The sequence below is a fragment of the Pecten maximus genome, chromosome 1 (assembly GCF_902652985.1).
Source record: "Pecten maximus chromosome 1, xPecMax1.1, whole genome shotgun sequence".
NCBI classification, from domain to species: Eukaryota; Metazoa; Mollusca; class Bivalvia; order Pectinida; family Pectinidae; genus Pecten; species Pecten maximus.
This window is the reverse complement of record NC_047015.1, coordinates 25,090,724-25,118,421: the sequence shown is the minus strand read 5'-3', so window position 1 is coordinate 25,118,421 and position 27,698 is coordinate 25,090,724. Positions and strand designations below refer to the sequence as shown.

At 37.2% G+C, this 27,698-nt stretch overlaps 1 protein-coding gene across 1 annotated transcript in view; it reads left to right on the top strand.

The window, feature by feature from the left end:
• Positions 1 to 26,873, top strand: part of LOC117328584 (RYamide receptor-like) — a 62,944-nt gene extending 36,071 nt beyond the window's left edge. The window contains exon 3 of the mRNA XM_033886093.1: positions 25,670 to 26,873. Within this exon, the coding sequence (XP_033741984.1) occupies positions 25,670 to 26,083 (414 nt within the window). The 3' untranslated portion in view covers positions 26,084 to 26,873. The remainder of the gene's footprint in view (positions 1 to 25,669) is intronic.
• Positions 26,874 to 27,698: the final 825 nt, after the last annotated feature.

Below are 27,698 nucleotides of genomic sequence, written 5' to 3'. Positions count from 1 at the left end.
CAGTCCTAGTCTGTAGTCCTGTTACAGTCCAATGTAAGTCTATATAGTAGACAGTCCTAGTCTGTAGTCCTGTTATAGTCCAATGTAAGTCTATATAGTGGACAGTCCTAGTCTGTAGTCCTGTTATAGTCCAATGTAAGTCTATATAGTGGACAGTCCTAGTCTGTAGTCCTGTTACAGTCCAATGTAAGTCTATATAGTGGACAGTCCTAGTCTGTAGTCCTGTTATAGTCCAATGTAAGTCTATATAGTGGACAGTCCTAGTCTGTAGTCCTGTTACAGTCCAATGTAAGTCTATATAGTGGACAGTCCTAGTCTGTAGTCCAGTTATAGTCCAATGTAAGTCTATATAGTGGACAGTCCTAGTCTGTAGTCCTGTTACAGTCCAATGTAAGTCTATATAGTGGACAGTCCTAGTCTGTAGTCCAGTTATAGTCCAATGTAAGTCTATATAGTGGACAGTCCTAGTCTGTAGTCCTGTTACAGTCCAATGTAAGTCTATATAGTGGACAGTCCTAGTCTGTAGTCCTGTTATAGTCCAATGTAAGTCTATATAGTGGACAGTCCTAGTCTGTAGTCCTGTTATAGTCCAATGTAAGTCTATATAGTGGACAGTCCTAGTCTGTAGTCCTGTTATAGTCCAATGTAAGTCTATATAGTGGACAGTCCTAGTCTGTAGTCCTGTTATAGTCCAATATAAGTCTATATAGTGGACAGTCCTAGTCTGTAGTCCTGTTATAGTCCAATGTAAGTCTATATAGTGGACAGTCCTAGTCTGTAGTCCATTACAGTCCAATGTAAGTCTATATAGTGGACAGTCCTAGTCTGTAGTCCTGTTACAGTCCAATGTAAGTCTATATAGTGGACAGCCCTAGTCTGTAGTCCATTACAGTCCAATGCAAGTCTATATAGTGGACAGCCCTAGTCTGTAGACCTGTTATAGTCCAATGTAAGTCTATATAGTGGACAGTCCTAGTCTGTAGTCCATTACAGTCCAATGCAAGTCTATATAGTGGACAGCCCTAGTCTGTAGACCTGTTATAGTCCAATGTAAGTCTATATAGTTGACAGCCCTAGTCTGTAGTCCTGTTATAGTCCAATGTAAGTCTATATAGTGGACAGTCCTAGTCTGTAGTCCATTACAGTCCAATGCAAGTCTATATAGTGGACAGCCCTAGTCTGTAGACCTGTTATAGTCCAATGTAAGTCTATATAGTTGACAGCCCTAGTCTGTAGTCCTGTTATAGTCTAATGTAAGTATATATAGTGGACAGTCCTAGTCTGTAGTCCATTACAGTCCAATGTAAGTCTATATAGTGGACAGTCCTAGTCTGTAGTCCTGTTATAGTCCAATGTAAGTCTATATAGTGGACAGTCCTAGTCTGTAGTCCTGTTATAGTCCAATGTAAGTCTATATAGTGGACAGTCCTAGTCTGTAGTCCTGTTACAGTCCAATGTAAGTCTATATAGTGGACAGTCCTAGTCTGTAGTCCATTACAGTCCAATGTAAGTCTATATAGTGGACAGTCCTAGTCTGTAGTCCATTACAGTCCAATGTAAGTCTATATAGTGGACAGTCCTAGTCTGTAGTCCTGTTATAGTCCAATGTAAGTCTATATAGTAGACAGTCCTAGTCTGTAGTCCTGTTATAGTCCAATGTAAGTATATATAGTGGACAGTCCTAGTCTGTAGTCCATTACAGTCCAATGTAAGTCTATATAGTGGACAGTCCTAGTCTGTAGTCCTGTTATAGTCCAATGTAAGTCTATATAGTGGACAGTCCTAGTCTGTAGTCCATTACAGTCCAATGTAAGTCTATATAGTGGACAGTCCTAGTCTGTAGTCCATTACAGTCCAATGTAAGTCTATATAGTGGACAGTCCTAGTCTGTAGTCCATTACAGTCCAATGTAAGTCTATATAGTGGACAGTCCTAGTCTGTAGTCCTGTTATAGTCCAATGTAAGTCTATATAGTGGACAGTCTTAGTCTGTAGTCCTGTTATAGTCCAATGTAAGTCTATAAAGTGGACAGTCCTAGTCTGTAGTCCTGTTATAGTCCAATGTAAGTCTATATAGTGGACAGTCCTAGTCTGTAGTCCTGTTATAGTCCAATGTAAGTCTATATAGTAGACAGTCCTAGTCTGTAGTCCTGTTATAGTCCAATGTAAGTCTATATAGTGGACAGTCCTAGTCTGTAGTCCTGTTACAGTCCAATGTAAGTCTATATAGTGGACAGTCCTAGTCTGTAGTCCTGTTACAGTCCAATGTAAGTCTATATAGTGGACAGTCCTAGTCTGTAGTCCATTACAGTCCAATGTAAGTCTATATAGTAGACAGTCCTAGTCTGTAGTCCTGTTATAGTCCAATGTAAGTCTATAAAGTGGACAGTCCTAGTCTGTAGTCCTGTTATAGTCCAATGTAAGTCTATATAGTGGACAGTCCTAGTCTGTAGTCCTGTTATAGTCCAATGTAAGTCTATATAGTGGACAGTCCTAGTCTGTAGTCCTGTTATAGTCCAATGTAAGTCTATAAAGTGGACAGTCCTAGTCTGTAGTCCTGTTATAGTCCAATGTAAGTCTATATAGTGGACAGTCCTAGTCTGTAGTCCTGTTATAGTCCAATGTAAGTCTATATAGTGGACAGTCCTAGTCTGTAGTCCTGTTATAGTCCAATGTAAGTCTATATAGTGGACAGCCCTAGCCTGTAGTCCTGTTATAGTACAATGTAAGTCTATATAGTGGACAGTCCTAGTCTGTAGTCCTGTTACAGTCCAATGTAAGTCTATATAGTGGACAGTCCTAGTCTGTAGTCCTGTTATAGTCCAATGTAAGTCTATATAGTGGACAGTCCTAGTCTGTAGTCCTGTTATAGTCCAATGTAAGTCTATATAGTGGACAGTCCTAGTCTGTAGTCCATTACAGTCCAATGTAAGTCTATATAGTGGACAGTCCTAGTCTGTAGTCCTGTTATAGTCCAATGTAAGTCTATATAGTGGACAGTCCTAGTCTGTAGTCCTGTTATAGTCCAATGTAAGTCTATATAGTGGACAGTCCTAGTCTGTAGTCCTGTTATAGTCCAATGTAAGTCTATATAGTGGACAGTCCTAGTCTGTAGTCCTGTTATAGTCCAATGTAAGTCTATATTGTGGACAGTCCTAGTCTGTAGTCCTGTTATAGTCCAATGTAAGTCTATATAGTGGACAGTCCTAGTCTGTAGTCCTGTTATAGTCCAATGTAAGTCTATATAATGGACAGCCCTAGTCTGTAGTCCTGTTATAGTCCAATGTAAGTCTATATAGTGGACAGTCCTAGTCTGTAGTCCTGTTATAGTCCAATGTAAGTCTATATAGCGGACAGTCCTAGTCTGTAGTCCTGTTATAGTCCAATGTAAGTCTATATAGTGGACAGCCCTAGTCTGTAGTCCTGTTATAGTCCAATGTAAGTCTATATAGTGGACAGCCCTAGTCTGTAGTCCTGTTACAGTCCAATGTAAGTCTATATAGTGGACAGTCCTAGTCTGTAGTCCTGTTACAGTCCAATGTAAGTCTATATAGTGGACAGTCCTAGTCTGTAGTCCTGTTACAGTCCAATGTAAGTCTATATAATGGACAGTCCTAGTCTGTAGTCCTGTTACAGTCCAATGTAAGTCTATATAGTGGACAGCCCTAGTCTGTAGACCTGTTATAGTCCAATGTAAGTCTATATAGTGGACAGTCCTAGTCTGTAGTCCTGTTATAGTCCAATGTAAGTCTATATAGTGGACAGTCCTAGTCTGTAGTCCTGTTATAGTCCAATGTAAGTCTATATAGTGGACAGTCCTAGTCTGCAGTCCTGTTACAGTCCAATGTAAGTCTATATTGTGGACAGTCCTAGTCTGTAGTCCTGTTACAGTCCAATGTAAGTCTATATAGTGGACAGTCCTAGTCTTTAGTCCTGTTATAGTCCAATGTAAGTCTATATAGTGGACAGTCCTAGTCTGTAGTCCTGTTACAGTCCAATGTAAATCTATATAGTGGACAGTCCTAGTCTGTAGTCCTGTTACAGTCCAATGTAAGTCTATATAGTGGACAGCCCTAGTCTGTAGTCCTGTTATAGTCCAATGTAAGTCTATATAGTGGACAGCCCTAGTCTGTAGTCCTGTTATAGTCCAATGTAAGTCTATATAGTGGACAGCCCTAGTCTGTAGACCTGTTATAGTCCAATGTAAGTCTATATAGTGGACAGTCCTAGTCTGTAGTCCTGTTATAGTCCAATGTAAGTCTATATAGTGGACAGTCCTAGTCTGTAGTCCTGTTATAGTCCAATGTAAGTCTATATAGTGGACAGCCCTAGTCTGTAGTCCTGTTATAGTCCAATGTAAGTCTATATAGTGGACAGCCCTAGTCTGTAGTCCTGTTATAGTCCAATGTAAGTCTATATAGTGGACAGTCCTAGTCTGTAGTCCTGTTATAGTCCAATGTAAGTCTATATAATGGACAGCCCTAGTCTGTAGTCCTGTTATAGTCCAATGTAAGTCTATATAGTGGACAGCCCTAGTCTGTAGTCCTGTTATAGTCCAATGTAAGTCTATATAGTGGACAGTCCTAGTCTGTAGTCCTGTTACAGTCCAATGTAAGTCTATATAGTGGACAGCCCTAGTCTGTAGTCCTGTTACAGTCCAATGTAAGTCTATATAGTGGACAGCCCTAGCCTGTAGTCCTGTTATAGTCCAATGTAAGTCTATATAGTGGACAGTCCTAGTCTGTAGTCCTGTTACAGTCCAATGTAAGTCTATATAGTGGACAGTCCTAGTCTGTAGTCCTGTTACAGTCCAATGTAAGTCTATATAATGGACAGTCCTAGTCTGTAGTCCTGTTATAGTCAAATGTAAGTCTATATAGGGGACAGTCCTAGTCTGTAGTCCTGTTACAGTCCAATGTAAGTCTATATAGTGGACAGCCCTAGTCTGTAGTCCTGTTATAGTCCAATGTAAGTCTATATAGCGGACAGTCCTAGTCTGTAGTCCTGTTATAGTCCAATGTAAGTCTATATAGTGGACAGTCCTAGTCTGTAGTCCTGTTACAGTCCAATGTAAGTCTATATAGTGGACAGTCCTAGTCTGTAGTCCTGTTATAGTCCAATGTAAGTCTATATAGTGGACAGTCCTAGTCTGTAGTCCTGTTATAGTCCAATGTAAGTCTATATAGTGGACAGTCCTAGTCTGTAGTCCTGTTATAGTCCAATGTAAGTCTATATAGTGGACAGTCCTAGTCTGTAGTCCTGTTACAGTCCAATGTAAGTCTATATTGTGGACAGTCCTAGTCTGTAGTCCTGTTATAGTCCAATGTAAGTCTATATAGTGGACAGTCCTAGTCTGTAGTCCTGTTATAGTCCAATGTATTCGAAAACAAAACAGTTTTAAGGAAACCAATTATGTATTACAATTACTTATGTATAACAATAGCTGTAGGCGTTACCTTTATCATGGTATTCATTCCCATGTTCTGTACCAGTGATTAAGGTATCATGTGTATATCCTTATATATATTTATATCTACCAAGGTCTTAGAATATCTATTTGAAATGCGAATACAATATTTAAAATGAGATAGAGGTGCATGTACAAGTATATGGAGCAGATAGACTTCAGGACATAACGATAATTAATTGGGTCAGTTATGAAATGACATATGTTGGACAGGGTTGTAAAAATGCCTATTCCTTATTGATATCCTCGATTTCGGCCCCAAGCTTCACTGACAATTCCTAGTAAACAGGTGTCTGTGGAGTTATAGCTGTAGCTAAAGTTATCACTTAAGAAAAATATCTTGGTTTGATGGATTATCAGCTAGACTGTACGTCCCCCATGTTAACAATTATCCCGCCCGCACGGCATGCTGGGATTTTTATGATTATTTGCATGTTTCCTGTATGCATTCAAAAATATGAGATAGATAAGATTAAGGAAATATTGTGTAGTTATTTCTATTGAAGGTGGCGCTATTCGATTGTCTACGTACCTTTAGTACAAGTCTTACACAACCTGTTCCAACATAGTTATAAGACAGTTACACTTATTGCAGGTCAATTGTTATTCATTAACTAATACCGCACCTGGATTAACTGGGAGACAACTCACATTCATTGGACCATTATATTATCTACCACACAGTACTGTTTTGAAAATGTAAAAATAATAGGATAAAACCTTCAATAATGTTTTTATTTACCTCCCTACCATTACGGTTGCCAGGTATAGACGAAATGGAATGGACGGTTCGCCAATGTCTACCCGTCTCTGTGTCACAAATCTACTAGTTGGCATCTCAAATTAGCTTGATTACTGACACACAAATCCTTTAAACCAGTTATATCTAGCATGTCGTTCGTCACATGGGGGTCACTGAGGACATAACCCAGCTAAGGAACTTGTGCGACGCGTTACTTTTCGTATAGTAAACAGTAGACTTCATGAGAAGTATCCCAATCTTTTCTTGAATTATGTACGGCATCCCTCGGGATGATACAATGCTCAATATTTGATTCATGTGTAAAGCTCTATTTCGCATTCCGAACTTCTATAAAATGTACATCGCTAAGATTTTAAGTTCGTTTCTGGCATATAAGAGCGTGCCTACACAGACTTGTATTACCTAATGTGCAGCCATTTTGCCACCGATTAACAGACGTTATGCTTCCGTCAGGAGTGAGTGGATCAACTTCAATGGTCAAACGGCAATATTAAACACTGTTTACGTCACCAGAGTGAACTCGGTGTCGGAATAAACCGTTACACACGTCCAATCAAATTCTATCATGACAGCATTTACCAGCGGTAATAGTCAAATTAGCAATAAAATTGCTTTAGTTATGATTTAATATCAGTTTCAGCTGGGTATTCCTAACTTTGTATGTACGTATCTAATTCCTAGATTCAGAATTTCTATTTATCCAATATGTTACCTGTAGTGATGTTTAACAAAAATAACCCTACAATGTTAGTAGATCGCTGGTAGGATACCTTCATGGTGTGGTGTTATAACACGACATATATCTACTACGACGTTTGTTTGTGGAGTTACAACACGACATATAGTTACTACGACGTTTGTTTGTGGAGTTACAACACGACATATAGTTACTACTACGTTTGTTTGTGGAGTTATAACACGACATACAGCTACAACGACTTTTGTTTGTGGAGTTATGACACGACATATAGTTACTACGACGTTTGTTTGTGGAGTTATGACACGACATATAGTTACTACGACGTTTGTTTGTGGAGTTAAGACACGACATACAGTTACTACGACGTTTGTTTGTGGAGTTACAACACGACATATATCTACTACGACGTTTGTTTGTGGAGTTACAACACGACATATAGTTACTACGACGTTTGTTTGTGGAGTTATGACACGACATATATCTACTACGACGTTTGTTTGTGGAGTTACAACACGACATATAGTTACTACGACGTTTGTTTGTGGAGTTACAACACGACATATATCTACTACGACGTTTGTTTGTGGAGTTATGACACGACATATATCTACTACGACGTTTGTTTGTGGTGTTATAACACGACATATATCTACTACGACGTTTGTTTGTGGAGTTATGACACGACATATATCTACTACGACGTTTGTTTGTGGTGTTATAACACGATATATAGCTATTACGACGTTTGTTTGTGGAGTTATGACACGACATATAGCTATTACGACGTTTGTTTGTGGAGTTATAACACGACATATATCTACTACGACGTTTGTTTGTGGAGTTATGACACGACATATATCTACTACGACGTTTGTTTGTGGTGTTATAACACGACATATAGCTATTACGACGTTTGTTTGTGGAGTTATGACACGACATATAGCTATTACGACGTTTGTTTGTGGAGTTATAACACGACATATATCTACTACGACGTTTGTTTGTGGAGTTATAACACGACATATATCTACTACGACGTTTATTTGTGGAGTTATAACACGAAATATAGCTACTACGACGTTTGTTTGATATTTTCCAAAATTTCGATGGTTGCAGCAATTTGAAAATCACTCACTTCTCACCACTAGAAAATTAAAGTGACTGTATCTCAAACGAATATAATAAGAATAGATAAGTCTGCCATATAGCTTGTTTATTGAATCCTTTCAGAATTGAGACACAGATGAAATGCATTTCGTGATTATCACATATATGTACATGTACATGTAAATGTTATGGTTGTCATTGCATTTAACTATCATTTGTACATATATCTCGACCCAGTGCCTTATTAACCATGTTGTACAGCCTCATTAAAAATCTTATACCTTCCTTACACACTAGAGGGGATACTATTTATGATCTGAAGCATGACTTCGCTTGTGATGCTGTTTCTGTCTATCGCCAGAGAACGGATGTTTGATAAATCATTCTCTTCTCATGTTGGTTCCTCGTCCGCTTTGTACATTTAGTTGCTTATTTGCACTAGTTCAAATCAGTGCGTTCTAACTAGTCCAATAGGCGCGACATTGACCAATCGTTAACGGCCGCAAAGGCGACAAGGCCAGCAGGGGTACACGTGATTTGGGATTGATGATTTGTCACTGCCGTTAGACTCAAACCACAGGTGTCGAAACAAACGATTTGTCATTAAAATTACATACAGAGATGACGTTGTCGTGTAATAATCAGGAAAGAATATAAGTTTCCCTGGGTGCCGTAAAACTTTACTATAGCCTAATTGTGATAGACACGGAGAAAAGAAAGTCGAGATCTATTGTTTAATTCATATTATATTCACACCATTAAATATTATATTCTTATCATATCTGTGTGGGAAGAACAACAAGACAATGCCAACCTAATACACATTGTTATATCTTCAAGGTCACAGGCTTAATTCAATAAAGATTTTATTATCTCAAAATGTGAGCTTAGAAAAATACTGGCTGGTTTTAAACAATGGCAAATATTTAGAAACATAATACAGTTGTTAAATGTTTTGACATTAATTGACACAATGAAATTATCGGATTCATTTGTAAATTCTAGCATTCATTAGTTTATAACTGTTTTCAAAATAAGAGAACATCGATATGTGATTAAAGGAAAATTTAAATCAACATGCATGTACAGTGTATATTTATAACATATATATTCACACAGGAACAAATTAAAAATAGAATAAGACTAGATGTTCGGGAAGGGTAAGCGCGCTTTCTGTGTCATTGCCAAATCTTGGCATGTAAACCTAGGTCAAATCTAGGAAATGTCACGTTTGTATCACGTTTAAATAAAGATGTCGACCAGATCACTTCACTATAGTCTACATCGATCTCTAAAAGCCCTGTATTGTTAAACTCTTTTTTGGATTTGCTTCACCGGAACTGTTGTGTTATCATTCTTTCTAGTATTTGGAGTATGATCGGTGTTTAAAAGAGTCATCCTGACTCAGACCATTGAATATCTTGTCTGCCATTATACATTGTACATGTCACGTTTATACTGTCCCTTCGTTATGTCTCTATAGTTTGTGTACATGTCACGTTTATACTGTTCCTTCGTTATGCCTCTATAGTTTGAAGTTTATATTGATTTGATGTCTTTATCTTTAGATATTCGTTGATTTATTGTATGTTCGAAATGTGGACCACTGTATAGTTAAAATTGTCGTCATGAGTACCAGCTTCATCCGGTATAATACATGAACTCCGTATTAAAGGATGTGTTCAGGACATATCGTCACCTTCCACGTTATCTGTTATCGTGGAAACAAAACCAATACTGATCCCTGATGGGATAAATATGTGATAATTTTATTGCTTGATTATTTCCCTCTTTGTGTGTACTCCAACATAGTTGTCTTACTTGATGGGTAGTTATTGGGATTTGAGTGTCGGACATACTATTTTGGTGTACTGACAAATCATGGACATTTAGTTAATATCATTATGTTGTTTTTGTCCCTATGCGTGTTCAACGAAATATTTACCTCTTATATAATCCCAAAACATTGGGAATCAATCAAAATTAAATTGACAAAATGAAGGCAATAATGACCATTGGTCGTATCTCATTGTCCCTACAATAAGATCTGACACCAAGTGGATGTTATCCCATTAATGAGCCTGGGTTGTATCAGGGTCATCCTGAGTCATTAATTGGTTTTCATCCCAGCTGAAGAAGCGGACATTATTATTTCGGTTGCTACTTCCTTTTTAAGCCCAAATGTTGTGTTTTATTAGAGACATAGCAGAGATATATCCCAATCCATCAGCCGGAGGTTCCTGTTCGAGAGTGGTTAGACCTTTTGGAGACTACGTTTGTTCCTCATCAACAAGCCCGAGGGGTATTGAAATGATTTGCACCCTGAAACTTCGTTCAGTTGATTGCTAATTACATTGGAAACAGAAATAAAATGTTCGAATGTAAAGAATTTTGAGACTCAATACAGCTGGACTGATAATGGAGAAAGGTTATTAAGTTTGAAATGTAGGTCACATTTGTGTCATAAATCAATAGTAGTAATTCAATACATTGGTAGTTTGTCAACTCATCGGCAATCATCTTTCCTAGCATAAAATTTTGTAAAAATATCATAGTTATTCCTAATGATAATCATCCCGGGATACGTGTTCATTTATTGCGGATTAACGTTATCACAAGAGCCGATACATAAAACACTTATAGTGATGTACCTATAACTACTGGCATTGACGTATAATGGGGTGACATTAAAGTGTCAGGATTTGGACTGTTGTAGCTTTGACACAGTAGTATGATTTTTGTCTGTTACTGACATAATACATAATATATACATATACATAACATCTATAGTTCCAACTAAACAGCAAAAAAACGAGGGCAGTATATAAACAAACGTATAAATGTGGATGGAAAACGATACACAAAAAAATACAATGAGAGAATATAACTGGGTGTTCTGAAACGTAAATGATAAGTAGGGTGATTGAAAGGGAACCACTAGTCATCTCGACAAGGGAACCACTAGTCATCTCGACAAGGGAACCACTAGTCATCTCGACAAGGGAACCACTAGTCATCTCGACAAGGGAACCACTAGTCATCTCGACAAGGGAACCACTAGTCATCTCGACAAGGGAACCACTAGTCAGCTCGACAAGGGAACCACTAGTCATCTCGACAAGGGAACCACTAGTCATCTCGACAAGGGAACCACTAGTCATCTCGACAAGGGAACCACTAGTCATCTCGACAAGGGAACCACTAGTCATCTCGACAAGGGAACCACTAGTCATCTCTACAAGGGAACCACTAGTCATCTCGACAAGGGAACCACTAGTCATCTCGACAAGGGAACCACTAGTCATCTCGACAAGGGAACCACTAGTCATCTCGACAAGGGAACCACTAGTCAGCTCGACAAGGGAACCACTAGTCAGCTCGACAAGGGAACCACTAGTCATCTCGACAAGGGAACCACTAGTCAGCTCGACAAGGGAACCACTAGTCATCTCGACAAGGGAACCACTAGTCATCTCGACAAGGGAACCACTAGTCATCTCGACAAGGGAACCACTAGTCATCTCGACAAGGGAACCACTAGTCATCTCGATAAGGGAACCACTAGTCAGCTCGACAAGGGAACCACTAGTCATCTCGACAAGGGAACCACTAGTCAGCTCGACAAGGGAACCACTAGTCATCTCTACAAGGGAACCACTAGTCATCTCTACAAGGGAACCACTAGTCATCTCGACAAGGGAACCACTAGTCATCTCTACAAGGGAACCACTAGTCATCTCGACAAGGGAACCACTAGTCATCTCGACAAGGGAACCACTAGTCATCTCGACAAGGGAACCACTAGTCATCTCTACAAGGGAACCACTAGTCATCTCGACAAGGGAACCACTAGTCATCTCGACAAGGGAACCACTAGTCATCTCGACAAGGGAACCACTAGTCATCTCGACAAGGGAACCACTAGTCATCTCTACAAGGGAACCACTAGTCATCTCGACAAGGGAACCACTAGTCATCTCAACAATAGTAGCTGTATGTCGTGCTGTAACTCCACAAACAAACTGTCGTAGTAGATATATGTCGTGCCATAACTCCACAAACAAACTGGTATTAGTCGTTTGTAATTTGTTTGGTTAGCTGTAGTTTATACTGGTATTGGTCGTTTGTAATTTTTTTGGTTAGTCGTGTTTTACACTGGTATTAGTCGTTTGTAATTTGTTTGGTTAGCTGTATTTTACACTGGCATTATTCGTTTGTAATTTGTTTGGTTAGCTGTAGTTTATGCTGGTATTGGTCGTTTGTAATTTGTTTGGTTAGCTGTATTTTACATTGGTATTAGTTGTTTGTAATTTGATGGTAAGCTGTATTTTATACTGTTATTAGTCGTTTGTAATTTGTTTGGTTAGCTGTATTTTACTCTGGTATTAGTCGTTTGTAATTTGCTGGTAAGCTGTATTTTATACTGGTATTAGTCGTTTGTAATTTGTTTGGTTAGCTGTATTTTACACTGGTATTGGTCGTTTGTAATTTGTTTGGTTAGCCGTGTTTTACACTGGTATTAGTCGTTTGTAATTTGGTGGTAAGCTGTATTTAATACTGGTATTGGTCGTTTGTAATTTGTTTGGTAAGCTGTATTTTACACTGGTATTAGTTCGTTTATAATTTGGTGGTAAGCTGTATTTTACACTGGTATTAGTCGTTTGTAATTTGTTTGGTTAGCTGTATTTTACACTGGTATTGGTCGTTTATAATTTTATGGTAAGCTGTATTTTACACTGGTATTAGTCGTTTGTAATTTGTTTGGTAAGCTGTATTTTACACTGGTATTAGTCGTTTGTGATTTGGTTGGTAAGCTGTATTTTACTCTGGTATTAGTCGTTTGTAATTTTATGGTTAGCTGTATTTTACACTGGTATTAGTCGTTTGTGATTTGGTGGTAAGCTGTTTTTTATACTGGTATTGGTCGTTTGTAATTTGTTTTGTTAGCCGTGTTTTACACTGGTATTGGTCGTTTATAATTTGGTGGTAAGCTGTATTTTACACTGGTATTAGTCGTTTGTAATTTGTTTGGTTAGCCGTGTTTTACACTCGTATTGGTCGTTTGTAATTTGTTTGGTTAGATGTATTTTACACTGGTATTACATGTAGTCGTTTGTAATTTGTTTGGTTAGCTGTATTTTACACTGGTATTAGTCGTTTGTAATTTGGTGGTAAGCTGTATTTTACACTGGTATTAGTCGTTTGTAATTTGTTTGGTTAGCTGTATTTTACACTGATTATTAGTCGTTTGTAATTTGGTGGTAAGCTGTATTTTACACTGATTATTAGTCGTTTGTAATTTGTTTGGTTAGCCGTGTTTTACACTGGTATTGGTCGTTTATAATTTTATGGTAAGCTGTATTTTACACTGGTATTAGTCGTTTGTAATTTGGTGGTAAGCTGTATTTTACACTGATTATTAGTTGTTTGTAATTTGGTGGTGAGTTGAGACTGATACTAGTCGTTGCTCTCTGTGAATATCAAGTTGGGAAGACGTGTGTTTACTGAGGCAATCTAAGGCAGTGTCATATACGTTTAAATGTATCTGTATGACCCCGCAGTATCGACATTGTGAGATGTTATGGCGACTTAGGGAGTACAATGCTCGGAGACTCCTACATCAATTTGCTTGCTGATCATACTGCGTCTGTAAGACCCTTTAACAGCAATCGCCTGGAATACAGTACAGAAGTGTCGTTATCGCGACATTGGCTTATTGATGTATGTTAAACGAAATAGAATCGACTTCCTATTCAATTAGTTTTTACTATGTTCATGCTGGTGAAATAAACTTGCTATATAAGATTGATCAAAGGACCAAAAACTGAAAAGCAAAAATGAAAATATTACTACGGAACAAGAATAAAACTGCAACATACAGCTGTTTCGTCCTTTCAGAATTCAACTGTGATACGAACAGCCAAAGCACTTTTGTTTTCATTTGGGAAAAATCAAAATCGTAAAAAGTGATGTTTTTTTTGTTTTTTTGTTTTGTTTTTTTTAACAAAAAGGCTTGTGAATGATTTTAAAATAACACAAAATGGACATGTGTATATTGTTTTATTTACCAGTGACAACATTTATATGGGTATAGACGACATGCAGGGTTAGATAATTATACAAAAGACACACGCGGTATCAACACGATTCAAAACAAATTTAGAGTTATCTAGATACAGATACAGTAGAATCAAAACGATTTAAACGGAATCATACAGCTCTGGTGCTGAGGGTGGCGACCAAATAACCGAAACAGCCTAAAGAAGTGCAAACAATATGGATGGATACCTACAAATCAATACATTTTATAATTCACAAAATTGGATCGGTGTACGTTATATGTAGGATTTTAAAACAACTTTAAGTAGACGTGTTGTTTGCCACATCAGATGACCCACATGTTTCTCGCTGTGAGGACCGCTCAACAAAAAAAAGCAATAAACAGGGTATTTGTGTGGGACCCTTAGAATAACAACCACTGCCCCAGGAAGATAAGACTCAACCCAAGCTCTATACAGGATGAAGCAATAAATCTTAATTGTTTGTTTAGATATGGATTAGTTTCCACAGCAAAAGTAATAAAAATGACAGTTATGTATGCATGATACCTAATAGGATGCATTGTATATTCATACTCGTAATGCCTGCCGACAACATATTGCACTTTGATTACATCAATATGATTATAATGACGATATCAGTCATACATTTCTGTCTCTATGCATATTAAAAATTACCAGACACTCCTGATTTTGACCGCCCTGTATATACGGCAACAACATATAGCGACCCTACTATATCAGCACCGCAACTCAAGTACGGAAAAACGTACGCAAAAAAAAAGATTTTTTATCTAGAAAATATTTATATTTTGGAATATACGTATATGTATATATAGCAATGCCACGAATGGCACCGCATACCCGTTAGTATTAATGACGAGAAAAAAATGTTTACCTATTTAATTGATAATGTCGTTTTTGCTCATCATGGTAATATATTCACATACAGTGGAACTTCGTTAACTCGAACTCGGAAAACTCGATTACTCCGCTTAACTCGAAGTACTCGTCAGTCCCGGCCGAATTCTCTCTTTATCCTAATAAAAAAAAACTCGGAAAACTCGAAAAACTCGGATAATACGAAGTGAAAATTTGGTCCCAACAATAAAAATTCTACTTAAAATGATCGAATAACTCGAAATATCATGTTTGTGTCCAACAACGATCGGTTGTAAACGCCGACATTTTTTCAACATCAACATTCCGTTCAAGTATCGGCAATACAATTCTACACGCGATTATAAGTGTTTCATAAATTCATGAAAGAAATTGTCGGTGGAATCGTATAACAATAACTGTCGGTGATAAAAAGTACTGCTTTACTTACATCAGGTAATGTCCTAAGGCGGTCGCCGATAATAGTACACACGATAGTCAACAACTCCTCTACCCGATCGCTCAAGTGGAACTAATCTCGGACACACCGGTAGATCTACTCGGCTAATGTTTTTACATGTGTAGAAATGAAACAGTCACCGGTGCCCATAAAATCTGTAAACTGCAGAAACAATAGCGTAATTACTGCCGAGGTGTACAGAGTACGACTGTAACGGTCAGTGCTGTCTATTAAATCGGATAAAACGCCAACTCAGTAACAGTAACATTTTATACGCACATGCGCAGTACCAACTTCCTCTGCTAATACACATGGAAATGGCGTGGTTGTCGGTAAAACGTAAGTTGGACCAGAGACCTATATAGTATATAGGTCTCTGGTTGGACTATCGAACAGTATTTTATATGTCCAATATAAGGTAATGGTTCTGTTTCGTTTTACATATACAAAAAATGTAATCCGTGTTCAATTTAAACGGTTATTTGATATAACATTAATAAATTGTTATTCGGTTGAATTCAATTTTATCGTTATTCCTTTTGCAAACATGAAATGAACATCAGATCGTTATTGAAGTGACTAAGCGAAAGAAACTTTACCGAGACTGTATATCGGCAAAAATACACCAAACTACGATTGATAGAACAAAATATTACATATACATTTACATGTATTGACCAGTCTTTACACTGAACTGATGAGCGACAGAGCGGAGTTATAATGATTATATAATGTTGACAAATATTGACCAAACTTTGCACCAAAAACGACAACTCGCTTAATTCGAACACTCGGATAACTCGAAGTTTTCTCATGGTCCCGTCGAGTTCGAGTTAACGAAGTTTCACTGTACATCGTTGAATTAGCAATACAGAGTTGACCGTTTCATTACACTTCGACCTATTCCCCTTTATCATATCCTGATTGTACATGGATAACAAAGAAACAAAGTGCTAAGATTGTCCTGGAACTATTTAGTAAAACGGAAATAAAATTAACATTAGATATTTGTATTTGATGTTACCGGGAGAAAGCCGAATAGAGCCACGAGGATGGAAGTGGCGCGACCGCGCAGCGCGGTAATATGCATTGTTGAAGGACATACCGAATATTTATTGTATTTCACTGATTTTGGTATTTACTAGTATAAAACACGGCTGCGGACACTTTTAATTTTCGTTATTAAGGGAAAGTCTTAGTTTAATTACATTTTTGTTAATTGCCTGATAACAGTTTTTGAACAGTGAGTTAACGCTTGTAGTCGCTTATCATTGAGCAAAGTAACATTGACGGAGACTGGCATGTCCTTTCAGCCACAAACACATCAATTGAAAAACATCAAGTGCTTGCAACTTGCTCAATTAATCTTGTTACAATTCAATAAACGTGTTATCCCATCCCGAGGAGTTAGTTCGGTTAGTTCTAGACTTGTTTATGTCGACAATCATGTCTATAGTGTCACATAGAGTCGCAATTTATATTCATTGCATGGGCCAATATATTAACCAGATGGTCAGAGAGCTGGACCGTTCAGATGACCGCTCCATGCCACCCGTCATGGACATTTCGATACAAACTAATAACACACGGAGCAGATAATAAGTCCAGAAACTGCTGTCAGAGCATGTGTGGTGTGCTGAAGATTCCTACTTGAATGAACATTAATTATAAGTTGCTGACAAAATAAAGTGCTTCACCAGAAATGATTACTTACGATTTGTAACTTATTATCAACCCAATGATTTTGTAAGTCCATGGGAGATAAATTGTGTTTTGACCCAATTTACAAATACACATTATATGTAGCAACAACATCATCGGGCTGATTGGCAGCACGTGATTAGCTGTTGAGGGATATAAAATACTAATTGCTCTCTGTTTATGTAAATTTACTAAAGGTAATTCTTTACATCCAATATAGCAATAGGAAAGATTCGTCTTTAACGCACTAATTTCAATTCGGTTGCAAGTTCCATCAGGTGATTCTATCAACTTACTTTGTAATGTACGTTTGGATTGGTCAGTATGTTGTAGCGAACCTCTGTAATGAACATATGGATTGGTCAGTATGTTGTAGCGAACCTCTGTAATGCACATGTGGAGTGGTCAGTATGTAGTAGCGAACCTCTGTAATGAACATGTGGATTGGTCAGTATGTTGTAGCGAACCTCTGTAATGAACATGTGGATTGGTCAGTATGTTGTAGCGAACCTCTGTAATGAACATGTGGATTGGTCAGTATGTTGTAGCGAACCTCTGTAATGAACATGTGGATTGGTCAGCGTCTAATGCTACTTAATTGTTGACTTACCATCAAGTATTAGCATAAAAAACTGCATATGGTGAGAGCAATATCAGTAGTTGAAGTAACCAATCACCAGGGTAATATGTTTTGTGTGTGATGCTCCATCCAATAGTTGTGAACAATACCAAAGTAACACACGTCACACCAGTATAACCTTTTAAAATTTGCACTTCTAATTTTACCTTTTAAATGTAAAGTGAATAGAATCCTGAAGAATTATGTTGCGCCCTGCCTCTATATATGGTATTTTATTAGGACACTGTTTTTATTGGGTTTTCATTTGTTTGTGTTAAAATAGATATTCACATGTATACGGATGTAGTATCAGGTCTTTTTTTAAAGATTAAGTTTATACGGTGTCGGAGATGTGACATATTTAATACACTTTACTATAGAGGCACAAATGAGGTATATGCTTGATGTTTGGTTTTCGATTTTATTGTACAAGGTACACATTTGGTTATTTAAGGTCAGTCTTCCCTGTGTAAAAGTGTACATGTTTAATACGTGGATTTTTGGGAGACATGGTCATTAAATCATTTCAAAAAGAAATTAATTTCAGGAATATACTTGAAGTTATAAGGATTTTTATACGTGTGTTTAAAATTATATTTTAGACGAAGAGCTCCATGATGTAGTTCTTTCTGTAACACTGCATATGTAAAGGTGCTGTTCACTTTCTGTAACACTGCATATGTAAAGGTGCTGTTCACTTTCTGTAACACTGCATATGTAAAGGTGCTGTTCACTTTCTGGTTAGATTGGTCTTCTTTAATGAAGTACTCTTCAATGAAAATATAGGTTAATTACACTACAGAAGTGGTAGTGGTTGCTTATGTACATCACAACCAACCACAGGTTTTACTACAAAGATAATGTATATCGTATAATGATATCGTATAAATATTATAGGTATATATCATTACACTATACGAAATAATTGGATAAAGCACAATACATATTAACCTTGGTCGCTGTGTCCCTTAAGGAACCACGGAACCAAATGATTTCCCATAGACGGTAATGTTAACGTTTACCACTGTCCTGCCTAAATGGAGTTTTCAACACTGGTCCAATAGCCATAATTTTGAAGAATGTCATCTCGGAAACCCGTAAATAGGATGTTTAAAAATTGTACCAATTTGAACTTTTTTTATATGGGGCCACCATCTTGTATTGAATTCAGCACCAAAAATTCACCTAAATTTACAACAAAATACACACTTAATTAACTCCCCCTGACAAAAACAGGCTAGAAAAAAAAGTAGTTTTTTTCTATATATTTTATATCTACATGTACATGTATGGCTCAGCCTACACATACAATTTTGGAAACTTCTCTCCTGAATATCCAATCAGTAGGCCCCGATGCATTCACCTTCCTATTAAATCTTCTGCCCAAACGGGGAAAACCCACAATCTATTTTTGATTTGGTTATGTGGTCCTATAAGCTTACAAATAACGGGGGAGGGGAATCTTACACCTAAGATCCATAACGTTCCTTATATTTAAACACCTCATTCTAAATCATCGCTTAGAATTACAAATTGCATTCCAAATCATCCCTAAAATGTTCACTCATGCCTCCAGATCATGATTAGATGTTAACAACAAATTTACAAATTAAAACATTCGCTAGATGATAATTAGTTGTGTATATTTTCTGATTTTGTGTAGGAAATTACAATTTGTTTGTTGATATTTCCGTTTTGACATGTTTTTCATTCTAAATGGAAGGAATAGAATTCCATATACTCCTTCCAACAAGAAGCCTAATGCGATGTTCGTGTCCTTGGAAACCGCTATCGCTAAGATAACATACCATTAACATGATTCTAAGTCAGGCTGTTATTTCCTGATGAGGTTGCTGCGCAGACATGAGCAATCCGATGAAACTTCGAGGTATATCGAATGAGAGTGTACGTATGTTTGACCCTGTAAGCGACACCAAGGATAAATGATGTTTGGACAAACAATATGACGGACGTCTGCGGCCGCTATTGATATTGCCTAATGCTATCAGTATTCTCTATTGTCGAGGAAAATTGCCTTCTTCATCGTATTATTTAAATATCGAAAACGAATAAACGTCAAGTGTTCTTTGTAGGAACAAAGCTAACACTTTATATACGACAGTCATTCGTGTGAATTTATTTGATATATCAAATTATAACGATGACTTTAAAACCATATGAACTTTGATTGTATTGGTTAATAATTGCATTTTCCTTTAACTCTATTACTTCTGCGTCTCTTTGCCCACAAATGGTAACTCGGTTTCTAATATGTGGCTATTGGTTTGGTTAATGATAATGCAATGCTACTTTATGCCCTTGTATGATCGTAAAGTGTTGGTGGGTCGTTCATACTATATTATAACCCTGTGTGTTAGTAAGACGTTTATGACGTGATGTAGTCGTTTAGAAACTCGTTTCCTGTTTAAGTGACATGTATGGCGACTATGGCCAAATGGTTTTGAAGGGGTAGACGATTTGACTTGGTATACCTACTGATCAGTCAGACTTCTTCCCTTCAAAGTAGTTTTTCATCCTTCAAAGTACTTAACATCCTTCAAAGTAACTTAACATCCTTCAAAGTAACTTAACATCCTTCAAAATAACCAAATATCTTACGTTTAATAGACAATGTTGTCAATCATATGATAACAATTTCTCAAGGAGTGTGATGAATTATAGTGTCTTTTCATTCCCATTCTATGGTGCCTACGACTGACGCCTGTTTATTTTTAAAACGTGTTTACTTTTATCCCATCCGGTCTCAATAACACAAATCGTCCTTAACTTAAGTTAACCCAAAGGAAATCATTGTATGAGCCAATGACAATATTGGGTAAGATCTATTCCACTAATTCTGCAAAGTGTTACCTTTTTAAGTTTTGAAGTTCAGGAATTGTCCGAAGTTTAGGGACGTTCGCGAAACTGGTATGTCTGTATTACTCACCATCTATCATTGTATGTGCCGTTAGGTCAAGGTAATGTTCGTCGAAAGGAGCTTGACAACGCTTCACCAATACTCACCTCGCTCATGTTCCCCGACCTGTCGGAACTTTTCACAAGAAGGTCAGTCTATCCTCTGGAACTGATTAGGAACCCGCGTTATGTAAATATTTTGTATTGCAATACGCAAAGCAATCGTTCTGTGATCCTGGTAACCTTGTCAGGTTTTACTTACACAGACGATAGATCGAGGTCACTTAGCGCGTGTTTTTATGTGTTGGTCATCGCGGTGGTCTAGAAAAGAAAGAACTTGATTTGCTATTATTCACACACGAGGTGTTGGATAGGTAGCACTATTCATTCAATTAATACAATATGTTTCCAGCTTTCTATCGTTAATGCATTAAAATGTACATGTTAGGACATGAGATTGGATAGCATAATAATATTATTTTCATTTATTTGATATGAGAAGATAGATCATTTCACTAATTATTGATAAAAGCATCACTTTGGAAGAAGGTATGTATCCTGAATGTCTAGTCTCTGCTTTCAACTGTAACTTTCCATCGACCTGACCCGTACTGTCAGATAAATACAATACAAAAGTGTGTCTATCCAAACCAACAAACACTAAAACAAAGTGTGATACCGAACAGGAATCACTTAATGCTAAGCCTGTTAGTTATATTACATTGGTTTAGTTATGTAGAACTGGTCAGTAATGGTCCATCAATTTAGTTATGTAGAGCTGGCTAGTAATGATCCATCGGTTTAGTTATGTAGAACTGGTTAGTAATGATCCATCGGTTTAGTTATGTAGAACTGGTTAGTAATGATCCATCGGTTTAGTTATGTAGAACTGGTTAGTACTGAGCCATCGGTTTAGTTATGTAGAACTGGTTAGTACTGAGCCATCGGTTTAGTTATGTAGAACTGGTTAGTAATGATCCATCGGTTAGTTATGTACTGGATCAGTAATGGTGCATCGGTTTAGTTATGTAGAACTGGTCAGTAATGGTACATCGGTTTAGTTATGTAGAGCTGGCTAGTAATGATCCATCGGTTTAGTTATGTAGAACTGGTTAGTACTGAGCCATCGGTTTAGTTATGTAGAGCTGGCTAGTAATGATCCATCGGTTTAGTTATGTAGAACTGGTCAGTAATGATCCATCGGTTAGTTATGTACTGGGTCAGTAATGGTGCATCGGTTTAGTTATGTAGAACTGGTCAGTAATGGTACATCGGTTTAGTTATGTACTAAGTCAGTACTGGTCCATCGGTTTAGTTATGTACTAGGTCAGTAATGGTACATCGGTTTAGTTATGTACTAGGTCAGTAATTGTACATCGGTTTAGTTATGTAGAACTGGTCAGTAATGGTACATCGGTTTAGTTATGTACTAGGTCAGTAATGGTACATCGGTTTAGTTATGTACTAGGTCAGTAATGGTGCATCGGTTTAGTTATGTACTAGGTCAGTGATGGTGCATCGGTTTAGTTATGTACTAAGTCAGTACTGGTCCATCGGTTTAGTTATGTACTAGGTCAGTAATGGTACATCGGTTTAGTTATGTACTAGGTCAGTAATGGTACATCGGTTTAGTTATGTACTAGGTCAGTAATGGTACATCGGTTTAGTTATGTAGAACTGGTCAGTAATGGTACATCGGTTTAGTTATGTACTAAGTCAGTACTGGTCCATCGGTTTAGTTATGTACTAGGTCAGTAATGGTCCATCGGTTAGGTAGGACTGGGCTAATGCTGTTGAGTTTGAAGGGTTGGTTCATGATACCCAAGTTGATAGGCTTTATTTCACGTGATCGACTAACAAAGTGATGTTTGACAGAATCAAGGATCATGTTGTCTTCTTTTTATAGGTTAAGAAACAACAAACAGCTCTCACATCTTACGTATGATTATTAAATGTTAAAAATCTTCTACCATGTTTTGTTTCTTTTTTCTTCTTTTTTTTTCTGAAGCACCACAGTATTGATTTTTGTATCTTCAATTAAACACAAATGATGTTATTTGACACAATAATTGTGAAAACTCTCTTAACTCAGCCAATTAGTCGTCATTCCCAAAAGATGGCTATATTATAGACATTAAGGATATACATAACAATTCAACTTGTCATTCCATTCCATCTAACGTTCCCAACGACTGCTCATTACTGCCGTGATAGGCGCCATATACAAATTAGTTGATATCCATTATGTTGGTATAAGTGACTGTCGTTCATGTAACTCTAATAAAGTGATTAAGGTTTTCTTCCAACAAAGTAAATGAGCTCGAAACATTTCATTCGTATCGACTGACTTTTTTTTCTAATTGTCCTCTGAATAACAAGCACTTCATGTGTCAATTTACCAAGTTTTAAAGATAAATCTCTAAATGAATTAGCGAGCTAGTGTTTTGTCTGTGTAGTTTCTACTGCCCTACAAGTAGGGCGTAAGACTTGTTGTTCCCATTGTTTGATTCGTAAGAAGCGATTTTTGGGATCACATCATTTTTCTAACTTGTGTCTCCCTTGGTACTGTCTCACATTATGCCTTTAGTTTAGCGTTCGCCCCTGTGGGGAAGGCTTTGGGTTATGTTCATTGGCAGAGACACTCAAAAGATTATAACAATGGTAAATGGTACTCATGCTTAGCGATCAGCTCTTTTGGGAGTTGGACAGCTGGTTCGCCCGTTTTCGGTATACTCGGTATAATGTGACCGGGTGGTGTGTGCTGCTGGGTGTCTTATCGCAGTGCGCTTCAGTGGGAGAGCAATATAAAGTCAGCAGTACTTCATCGCTATCACATGACAGCAAATACGAACCACAGTCTCTACAATACACTCACACACACACACACACACACCATACGCTTGCTTAAATATCCTTAGCTGTTGCTAGGAAGTAAAACAATACAAAGCCAAAACCAGACAAAGCAGTGTGCAGTTCTGATAGTTTATGGAGGATCGTGACGTTAGTTTATATGCCATTGAAAAAAACGGACACCATCACGTATCATCATGTTATGTCTCCGGGAGCCCGGGATCAATGTGGATCAAATAAGAACGGTTTATGTTACCGAGCTATTACACAAAAAATGGAGGTTGCTTTCTTCATCAAGCGTATATAAATCATGTTCTAATTATCCTTAAATGACTCCTAGCTCTGACGACTAAAACTGCTGTAGTCTAATGCCAGTAAACACCGGTCATCAGAACACCTACATCCTGTCACTGGATGTTAAAGGCACAGCCACCATTAACTTGCTTCCTTATCAATGCGGCCTTACTTTTATTGAATACTTGTGACTGACAGGTTATGACGTCACATATAATGAAAACGTGCCACGCTATAGGAAGATACTAGGCTATGTGTTAACCTTGATATCGTCCAAAAGCACGCGCTTGGCAGTGCGTGCGGGTGACTTGATAGAAAAGCTATTTATAAGAAAACAAATGCGGGATGTCGCACATCAATGACTGTTTATTAAGGATGGTATGTGTACGATGCCTCTCCAAATGACGAGTAGCTCGATTTGTCGCCTCCTGTCATCCAACAATTTTCTTCTTGTTGTCATTGAAATCGCGCTCACGATTGTTTCATTATACTAAGCACAGAAAAAATATTTGTCACTAATCTAGATTTTGGGGTCTAATTGCGGTAAGCTAGGAGAATGGTAGAAAAATGTAAATATACCTAAATAAATTTAAAGTTTATAGAATGAGATGTGCATAAATCTCATAATTTTATCGGTTTGGTAACTATAAATGAAACTCAGATAAGTTAATATATTCTGAATCCGTGCACTTTAATCAACAAACATTTCAATCGACCACCGGCAGAGGTTGCTGTTAGCTTTTTCAAAGCCTGTACTTAAGTTAAATCCATAGACATGCGTTGAGCACTTTAATATGAATTTAGTTATATATGTTAAGTACGTGTGATGTTTTGGCAAAGATCTGGAAACCAAGAAGGAAATCGGAATCGATATATAAAGGATGTGATGTTACAATATATAATAACTTTTGATTGTCTATACAAAATCTTTATCAGTCCGCCATGATCATCGTATCTGGGAATATTTGTCATCTAAAGAGTAGTAAAATGGCCGTCGCCTATATTGTGGTAGACTAACGTCTTCTTAGCCATTTTTGGTATACATTGCTTTCACTATAGCATGAAGAATAATAGGTCGGCCACTTGGGCAAACCCCAACAGAGGCGAATTGCCAGCATTCGTTCCTATTCCGTCATAAATATTCTCAACGACCTATTCATTTTGCGATGAACGTCCTTCGCAAACTTGCACTTAACCCCGGAGATTTTAAGAAAACATCCATCATCTGGCGTTGATCTATTGTACAAGAAAGCTTAAACGATTTTTGTTCACTGAGGAATAATGGCCCGATGTTCATGACCTGGAAATTGAACGAGTTTAAGATATGTTGCGTAATTTTTCCACGAAGTTCCAATGTGCTGAATGCTACCCATCCTTTATAAAGAAAAAAATATACACCAGCCATTTCTCATTGTTCAATATTACTGCCAATGTGTATGAAATTGAAATAAATTTCATTTAGTTCGACAGGGTTAAGTCTACGCCTCTGGCCTCATTTATATTCTATACACAAAGACTGATAGTTTAATACAAACCAGATATATTCTTACCACATCGTAATTACCTGTCAATGGTAGAATATAACATGGAGTGTATTGAAGGTGGTAATGCTACATGACATGGTAGTGTCCATCCTAGGAATCCTCTACTTAGTAGACAAATGAAATAAGCTCATTAGCTTGATTTATTGCATACCTTACATGATTATTTTGAAATTTAATGTTCCCGATTCTGCATCTTGACTGGCTTTATAATGTTGAGATCATTAAACACTATAAAATTGTAAGCTCCCTTGCTTCCTACCTATTTATAGTAACTTTGTTATCATGGGTTTTCTGTGTTTTTTTCTTTTCAGATTATTAAGATGATGATAACGGTTGTGGTTATCTACGCGATATGCTGGCTTCCCCTCCACGTACTCAACATAGCTGGTGACGTAGATCCCAGCATATATGACATCAAAGGCATGAACTACATATGGATGACGTCACACTGGCTCGCTATGAGCAACTGTATGTATAATCCATTTATATACTGTTGGATGAACGCCAAATTCCGGAATGGATTTCTGAAAGTGTTAAACTGTTTTACCTGCGGATTGGTAAATGTGACTGACGAAATTGAAATGCAGCGAATGAGAAGACAGGACACATTAACAGTGACCACTTCCGTCTCTGTGAACGGAAGTTTGAGAAGGTTCAATTCATCAAAACGGAAAGAAGCAGCTACATATAACGCAGATTATACATCGATAGTGGAAAAACGATGACGCATGGAAACCTCGAATTCTAGTGTTGTGTGTACAGATATTATAAAGGTACAGAGTAAACTCGAGAGTTGCTCTAACTCACAATTTTCAGATGATATAACGTCCGATATGTGATGACAACCAGGTACATTTGCCCGGCTGTGAAGGACGTTCGTTGTTTACGTATTTTGGGTTTATATAATAACGACAATGAAATGAAGAAAGGAGACTTCTTTATATATAAAGTGATACATATGTCATTAGATTGTTTGTATACAACTTGGATTAAATACCGCCTGTATTCGAAAGGAGCCTGGCTGTCAGAGTACTGGGAAAAAAACACGAAAACAGAGTCGTACTCGAGTTATTATTTTCTCATATAGAAATTCACTCGCTACGATAATAGGTGAATATAGCCACTGATATATTTTGCGTATGGATTCCTTTAACATGAGCTATTGAATGATATCATATCATATTGGTACTATTATGACGTCACATAATTCCAGATTATACTATGACGTCAAACCTGGGACAATAAATATAAATATCTCATAGGAATGGATGAAACCGCGCTTGTGTGTGTGTGTAAATGTGTTCGTACATTACCATGGAATTTCATATAAATATATCATACATGAGAGATTTAACTGTTACGGCCGAGGGAAACAAACATCTACAATAATGTGACATACTTAGTAATATCGAATATTGATAGCCAGTATATAGTTACATTGTATATAAACGTAATCATATATTCTGGGGAAATGATATGTGATGTAATTTTAACGCAATAAAAACGTTGAATATATCCATTCTATTTACTTATATATTTCGTCTTGTGTGTTCTTTTCTGTTTACATTCATTTACTACTTAATGCTGAGAACCAGTAGACGACTTCCCGCAAAGAACCTTGTAGGGAAAATGTTTCCTGAAAGACAAACGTTGTCTATGTTCTCTGGGGTCAGAACAGAAGCATGCCTTTCGAACAACAAATCGTAATAAAGACAGTCCTATAAGTATCAAGTGGGGTTAAGTAGTATATATATACAATAAAATGTATTTGATCCTTACGGACGGAATAATAATTTTAAAACAAGTTTTTTTTGTTTGAAAAAAAAAAATATATATAGACAGAATAGCTTAAATGTTTCTATTAACATTCTTTTTACATATCTGTATCCATATTCTATTACTGCACATAACATGTTTTTAAACTACAAATGCATTTATTTATGACATGTGGTTCAGATTGGTGATGTAGGATAATATTTGCTGTTTTCCCCAAACACTCTCTTTCTTGCTTTACTTTGCCCTTTATGTTTAGAAATGTAAATCCACTAACGACAAATGCATATTTATTATGCACACTCCAAGACCTCCGTAGTATTCAATGACAAATGTATATTTCCCACACACTTTCAAACCTCCGTAGTATACAATGACAAATGTATATTTCCTACACATTCTAAAACCTCTGTAGTATACAATGACACATGAATATCTCCCACACATTCTCAAACCTCCGTAATATACAATGACAAATGTATATTTCCCACACACTTTCAAACCTCCGTAATATACAATGACAAATGTATATTTCCCACACATTCTCAAACCTCCGTAATATACAAT